The 8,313-nt window shown below is 41.6% G+C and overlaps 1 protein-coding gene across 1 annotated transcript in view; it reads right to left on the minus strand.

Annotated features, from left to right (window-relative positions):
- Positions 1-930: 930 nt before the first annotated feature.
- Positions 931-8,313, minus strand: part of T265_15746 (hypothetical protein) — a gene marked incomplete at both ends in the record, with an annotated part of 18,209 nt that continues 10,826 nt past the window's right edge. Inside the window, 3 exons of the mRNA XM_009179062.1 lie at positions 931-1,188; positions 3,016-3,193; positions 7,579-7,649. Of these exons, the coding sequence (XP_009177326.1) occupies positions 931-1,188; positions 3,016-3,193; positions 7,579-7,649 (507 nt within the window). The remainder of the gene's footprint in view (positions 1,189-3,015; positions 3,194-7,578; positions 7,650-8,313) is intronic.

Below are 8,313 nucleotides of genomic sequence, written 5' to 3' on the forward strand. Positions count from 1 at the left end.
CTCACCAGCCACTAGCGCATTAAATATGACCCAACAGGAAAGCACTAGTGAATGGTCTTAGGTAAGCGTGCCCCACTATCTACTCAGCATCTCTTAAACTCCTCTTCCAGACCACGAGTTAATGTACAAGGAGCCATCCGATCACTGATTCACTATCTAGCTCTTCATTCCCACCCAAAATATGTGGTTATGGTGATACCTAGAAGAACATCGTCAAGGTAATTTATTTCGCAGAAGTGAATTGTCTTGCGGAAAATTTGATTCGATACACAGTCCCCAACACAAAGAACCGATACTGATGTACTTTGTTACATTTCAGTTATATGACGTGTTGTTCACCCCAAGCATGTTTGCCCAACGATCATATCCCCCCCGGGTGTATATCGGGTGTCACAGACTTAAACGTAATGCGCTACGTTTGACAACCGTCCAACCGCGTGTAGTTTACACATAAAGGTGCAAGTGCAAACACTTCAGCCAGCAAAATGAGGAATCCAAAGTGTGGGCGAACATGTAGCCTATGTTTCTCAGTCAACTCTTTACTTCCCATCCGTTGCCCAAATCTCAGTGCACGAATCCGAGATACACAATTAATTTAAGATCCGTCACGTGAACGTTTTCGTCTTTACTTAGACTATCAGATTGGTATGAGCAACCAGAACCTCCGGATGCACCCCACTAAAGGGAATGCTTTGGTGTGGTTGAGAACTTCGTGATCCAATCACACCTTCCCTTTAGAAATTCGGTTAAAATCCCGGACCGGTATTCATCAGGCGCTCCACAAGATTGGGTGGCTAATTGGGTGTAAGTTACTTACTATTCATCAGTAGCCAGACGAGTGCGTGGATTAGTCAACATCTGGTTAGACATTTTTCAGTTGAAATTTGTGGAGCTTCAAAATGGTGTAAAATTAAACGCATTGCTACTTACGTTTAATCGTAAACGAAGTTCACCTAAAATATCTTCAAACGTGTTCTCAAGCGAACAAAACGTATCTTTGGAGAAGAGTTCATCCACTCGATATGAACCAATCTGTCGGTAATCAATATTGGGATCCTCGTGGGATGCTGGTAAATTTTTCTCAAATAAGGCGTTGTTTGGTTTACTTACCAGGAGTGTCAGTAAGATGGAAGGGAACATTTTCAGGATTAATATTGCACTCAATATCGCCATGATAACTGGTGGAATCTGCAACAGTGTTCGGTGGTCCATCGTCTTCCAAAGGCTTTTCTGAAGGATAAAAGAATGGATATTACGTGTGACAGTGATTTTGTCTTGCCGTTCACACATGAGCGTGAAAATTACACATTTTTATCAAAGAGACCCTGATCAAGTGTTATCCTTCGTGACCTTGACACTTACCAGGGAAGTGGACAGTAGTATGACCTACTTCGAGGACCAGCGGCAGACTGAACGGATATGGCCAGTAAGAAACAGTGGCGCCTTACTGACTGACATGGATTTGAGAGGTGGCGTCTGGCAGATCACCATAAACCACTAGCATCAGTATTTTAAAGAGACAGGTTGTTTTAGAAATATCTATAACAAATAAAGGACGCAGTTATGAGCGACTGTACAGTACAATGATCAGGCAAACTTATGGATAAAATCTCTCTCTCTTTCTCTTGAGTAAAAGTTCAAGCACATATTTAAAGCCAACATATTAACTACTTAGAAACGTGTGAATAAACCAGTCGACGCAGCAGACGTAGACCGGCGGAGGTTAACAGTGTACATCTTATTAACAAAACACTAAATCTTGGCAGATCCCAGTAGTACTGGCTGGGCATCTTGCTGACAGCATGCTATATCAGAAGAAGATTCTTAGGGACTCAGATGCGCGGTATGCGTGAGTGTAAACAAAAGAAAGGTAAACTAAAACGAGTGCGTAACTGTTTTACGACACGAATAAAAGTTTAGCATAAAAAACAGTGCTAACGTGGTCGAATGCCCAAGTATCTGAATGTGGGACTGAACAAGCTAGGTGACGAACAGATCTGTTTTGAATAGCATAACGAACAGCAACATCGTGATGGATGAGAAAAGCCGGATTACGAGAACGGAAAATCGACAGACTTCCATGTATACATATGACCTTTAGTTGAAACGATAATGAACACCATAAATCGCCGAAATAATGGTGTGATAAACTGGACAAGGGTGTGCGGGTCACTAAACATTTTGGGGCAGATGACCTGAGCCATCTGAGAAGTCGTTCCTTGAGGAGCCAGATTACACGCGTGAACACTTGATGTGGATGCAGTGACTGAAGAATGAGTGGCGTGATATCTTGTCTGAGTGCTAGCTAATCATAAACAAGCATTCACCACATACAAACAATGGGACATGGTAATGAATGCTTCCCGAATATAGGTAAGCACGCGCCTTTCGCGGCATACTGAAGGTATATAGCAGCAGTTTCTTTATTTGGGAATATTACTTTGTGGACGCTGTATAATTTTTCTGGGAAACGATAAACTTGATCGTTTGTCCGCAATAATTACAAATGAACTGGTCGAAGGTTGGAGGTGCACTCTGCGACACTCACTATAAGGACCTCTACAACTGATTCTGCAGCACTTCAAAGTCTAGTACCTCAAACTATTATTGATTTTCCTGACAGCTCCAGTGCCCGCCCTGTAGAAAAAATAATCGAGCTGAAAAACTGGCGGTAATTGGAACGAGTTTGAGATAAAAACTTTACATATCTGCCAATGAGTTTTCTTAACGAAGAGACCAACAGACGATGGATTCTGACAGTGATGAAATCATGCTGACGATACAGCACGTCAAGCCTAAACTACCGCTTGAAAGTTCTGATCGAGAACGCACCGTCCACAGTAAGAGTGCTAATTTGAGGAGTTTTGGAGATCATAAATTAGAAAATATCTGTGGAGTACGAAGAAATTCGAACCCACAGGACAGTGCTGAAATTCCACAGAAATTGTCTAGAGAATGCATCTGTCAAAAAACTGATGTGGAAACAGTGCAGTTCATTCGTTCCAACGGTCTTACTTCCTGTTTGGCTCTGCAAACTTCTAAGTTATTTTCTGCAATGTGACTGGCTCGTTTCAAATCTGTCATCAAGTCATCGATCACGTGATCCTTCCTTGCAATCATTCGCTCCTGGTTTTTCACCAACTCTCGCAGGCTCAGTACTTGATCCCGCAGTTGTTGGGCTGTTAATAGAACGCTGAAAAAAAGTTGAAAAGAGTAGATTAGTGACGATACGATTATTATTATTATTATTATTACTAAAATTAAAAAACGACGATTCCTGGGGATTGTTTTTAATCAAGTTGACAAACAAAATATTGAGGCGTCGGCTAAAATAAAAAGTCCCTCATGCTCATTTGCACACCAAAATTGCTTTAACGGGGTACTCACCTGGAACCCAGCTGAAACTCTCGTTTATGGTTGTCATTGTCCAGCTGAATGTTCTGCACCGGACCGCGTCATGTTTAAGTTGTAACGATATTCGATATGTCGCAATACATTGTACTGACCTAAATCATTAGTCAAAATGTTTCTGATTTCTCCTTGATGGCCTACAAACGACACCATAAATAAGAGATGCAGTTGGGTTTTGGATGAGTCTATTGTGGGAATCAAATTGGTGTTCATTTAAATGTAGTTCTCGAATTTCGTGTAATCTGGGTTGAAGTGGGACACAAGGCTGACGGAAACTTGGGGACTGCACCTACTTGATGACCCCCAAGAAGAGTGAAACCGGTCGTGGGCCTTCGAAGGTATTTCAGCGAGTTTATGGGTGGTTTGTTGCTCCTAAAGCTAAAGATTATCGGGACACAGGTCAGCTACAACATATTTGAAAATAATGAACTTTTGTGCAGCCTGTTTGTGGTTCTACGATGACTTATTCCCAGTACTCACCAAAAGATGACCCGTTCGACCAATGTACCTTAGGTTTGGTCATTCGTATTCTTCTCTTTATGCGGTATAACTTGTCACCTGAATAACACGGGTATATTTGTCCGCAATAATTACAAATGAACTGGTCGAAGGTTGGAGGTGCACTCTGCGACACTCACTATAAGGACCTCTACAACTGATTCTGCAGCACTTCAAAGTCTAGTACCTCAAACTATTATTGATTTTCCTGACAGCTCCAGTGCCCGCCCTGTAGAAAAAATAATCGAGCTGAAAAACTGGCGGTAATTGGAACGAGTTTGAGATAAAAACTTTACATATCTGCCAATGAGTTTTCTTAACGAAGAGACCAACAGACGATGGATTTTGACAGTGATGAAATCATGCTGACGATACAGCACGTCAAGCCCAAACTACCGCTTGAAAGTTCTGATCGAGAACGCACCGTCCACAGTAAGAGTGCTAATTTGAGGAGTTTTGGAGATCATAAATAAGAAAATATCTGTGGAGTACGAAGAATTTCGAACCCACAGGACAGTGCTGAAATTCCACAGAAATTGTCTAGAGAATGCATCTGTCAAAAAACTGACGTGGAAACAGAGCAGTTCATTCGTTCCAACGGTCTTACTTCCTGTTTGGCTCTGCAAACTTCTAAGTTATTTTCTGCAATGTGACTGGCTCGTTTCAAATCTGTCATCAAGTCATCGATCACGTGATCCTTCCTTGCAATCATTCGCTCCTGGTTTTTCACCAACTCTCGCAGGCTCAGTACTTGATCCCGCAGTTGTTGGGCTGTTAATAGAACGCTGAAAAAAAGTTGAAAAGAGTAGATTAGTGACGATACGATTATTATTATTATTATTACTAAAATTAAAAAACGACGATTCCTGGGGATTGTTTTTAATCAAGTTGACAAACAAAATATTGAGGCGTCGGCTAAAATAAAAAGTCCCTCATGCTCATTTGCACACCAAAATTGCTTTAACGGGGTACTCACCTGGAACCCAGCTGAAACTCTCGTTTATGGTTGTCATTGTCCAGCTGAATGTTCTGCACCGGACCGCGTCATGTTTAAGTTGTAACGATATTCGATATGTCGCAATACATTGTACTGACCTAAATCATTAGTCAAAATGTTTCTGATTTCTCCTTGATGGCCTACAAACGACACCATAAATAAGAGATGCAGTTGGGTTTTGGATGAGTCTATTGTGGGAATCAAATTGGTGTTCATTTAAATGTAGTTCTCGAATTTCGTGTAATCTGGGTTGAAGTGGGACACAAGGCTGACGGAAACTTGGGGACTGCACCTACTTGATGACCCCCAAGAAGAGTGAAACCGGTCGTGGGCCTTCGAAGGTATTTCAGCGAGTTTATGGGTGGTTTGTTGCTCCTAAAGCTAAAGATTATCGGGACACAGGTCAGCTACAACATATTTGAAAATAATGAACTTTTGTGCAGCCTGTTTGTGGTTCTACGATGACTTATTCCCAGTACTCACCAAAAGATGACCCGTTCGACCAATGTACCTTAGGTTTGGTCATTCGTATTCTTCTCTTTATGCGGTATAACTTGTCACCTGAATAACACGGGTATACCAGTTTTTATTGATACTAAAGTTCACAGCATCCATGTAAAAAGGAATTCAGTATCTTTTCAAGTAGGCAGTGCTTTCTGCGTACAATAGTAGTGTTTCATGCTTTGAAACTTCTTTCAAAGATCTCTCGTGCACCCTGAGATGAAAGGAGATCCTCGACAACGGTGCCTTGTTGAAGAGCACAGTAATATCAAGAGCTGAGGCGAAACACAGTTGGTACGGACAATTCTGTTTTGACTCCAGTGGGCCACAAAAGTGGATAGGTAGAGCAATTTATTGTGAAAATCAAGTTTTCTTGAGCGTTTGGAAGTGGTTAGAGATTTTTCGCCCACTACCGTAGTCAGCAAATTTGAAATCCGACGCTAACGCGAATAAGCAGTAAATCTGGCACGAAAAACAACTTGTATTCATTCTTTATACAACGCATAGCACGACCAAGTTCCTGCTGTTCATTTACCTTAGCCTTCTCACCCAGCTGAAACCTATCGGTATGATGTAATGTTAAGCACATTTCATACTACTTACACGCTCAAAGTAAAACAAGTTGCAATGCATTTGTCAATCAACCGAACACCCGGAAGGACGGCTACGTACACGATCGGTGTGGGGCACCAAAAGGACAATTCTGTTTTGACTCCAGTGGACCACAAAAGTGGATAGGTAGACCAAATTATTGTGAAAATCAAGTTTTCTTGAGCGTTTGGAAGTGGTTAGAGATTTTTCGCCCACTACCGTAGTCAGCAAATTTGAAATCCGACGCTAACGCGAATAAGCAGTAAATCTGGCACGAAAAACAACTTGTATTCATTCTTTATACAACGCATAGCACGACCAAGTTCCTGCTGTTCATTTACCTTAGCCTTCTCACCCAGCTGAAACCTATCGGTATGATGTAATGTTAAGCACATTTCATACTACTTACACGCTCAAAGTAAAACAAGTTGCAATGCATTTGTCAATCAACCGAACACCCGGAAGGACGGCTACGTACACGATCGGTGTGGTATCGGCACCAAAACAACCAATCACACTTGCGTGACCGGACAAAGTTAGTAGCCAATGAGCATGCGGTGATACAATCGAGTTATTTTTTCGTCGAGGGACTATCGAGGCGCGTTTTTGTGAGTGTTACTTTGCCTTTTAACCGTGAAGTAATCAAATTTAAAGCCCAACAACAAGCTGTTGGACTAAGTCTCAAGGGCTACAAGTGCTATGCCTCAAAATCCTCAGCTATACCGCATCGCAAGTAACGAAGGGAATATAATTTTTGTTTGTTAACAGCACGTGATCGAGTCACCAGAGCCCACTCAACCCATGGCAAATCCTCCTTCGAGGCGTGCAGAATCTACACTTCTGAACACGCTTCCCATTCAAGCCATTTGGATGCCATAAAAAGAACGAAATTTCAGCGAAACAGCACTTTGGTTCCGTGAGTACTGTTTCTTGCGAGTGCCGTGGTGTGTGAAATAACCCGGAAATTGGATAGCGCCGTCAACCGATCACCTGTAACCAAACGACTGCCCCATCACGAGGTACTGATGACTACCAACAAAAGTGCGCCAGAAGCTACGGCAGTTATTCAGAAAGACTAAGTCGAAGGCTAGTGATTAATTTATGGTGCATCTGTGGTCGCTGGCATTACTGATATTGTGTTTGATATAATACTGCGCAAATCACGTGCAAAGTTCATACACATTTTAGCTGGGTCAGTAGGGAATGATAACAAGGAAATGAATATGCGCCGATTGACCCTGGCATTTGAAAGGAAAAGTAAGACAGTTAACTAAGTTCCTGACGGTTATTACAAGCACATACATGTTTTCCGTACCGAGAACATTTGAAGCTGGTATCTCTTGCAGATAAACAAACTTGCCTAGACTTCATTAAAAACATAGATGTGGGACATGAAACCTAATCAAATGGCATCCCCACTATTGAGGGTCCGGTCTTCATAACAGGTCCCCAAAGGAAAAGAGGTGTGTAAATACTCAGATGGATTTCGCTGGAAGAGTAATGCTTATTCTGTTTAAAGTGTGTTAGGCTACTGGAGGTTAAACGTGTGAGGCTTAGTGGGCTTATTGATGGGAACGTACCTTTTCATTTCTTGATAAACAATAGTTTTCGTAGCAGTTTGTATCTCATCCCGGAAGCTTTTATACTTTTCCTAAAAAGTGAAAACGAACCATTATTACGATAAGGCTCAAATTCGAGGCTTGGGCTAACAGCGAATCTAGTTTACAACCGCAAAACCGCGTCACACAATTTTGTATAAACGTTGCAACTTTAATTCTATTGTTTCAAACAGCGCCGCAAAGCTTCGATTATTCATACTCCTTTCCGAGTACAGCACACAGCTATACAGACAAGCTTAAAAAACATCAGATGACTTGAATCAAAAGTTTTAGTAAAATAAGGACTTATAAACCTTCATAATCCATTTTGTTCGAACTTGGGGTGATGGCCGAGTATCGATGAAGAAACTTTCGTACTTGAACCGCTTTTATCGATCCTCAGCGTGGAATATCTGCGGTTAAAATTATATGGAACAGAAACAGCATTCAAGAAAACATGAAATGTTATATCTTGGATGGCGAGATATAATGCATGTTCTAGTAGACAGCTAAAGTCAGCATGTCCCACGCTGATAAAACTTCTTGCTCCAGCTTGTGTGCGTGGCTGAACAGCATTTGCCGTTAAACTGATCGAGGCACAGGATGACAACGTATAGTTGGGAAATAGCACCTTACATGCATGTTCAATCCTTTGACGTCGTTGTAGACTTGGTGGAATAAGATCGGCAATCAATCCGATGTATATATATATATATA

This window comes from Opisthorchis viverrini (assembly GCF_000715545.1).
Source record: "Opisthorchis viverrini unplaced genomic scaffold opera_v5_817, whole genome shotgun sequence".
Classification (NCBI taxonomy): Eukaryota; Metazoa; Platyhelminthes; class Trematoda; order Opisthorchiida; family Opisthorchiidae; genus Opisthorchis; species Opisthorchis viverrini.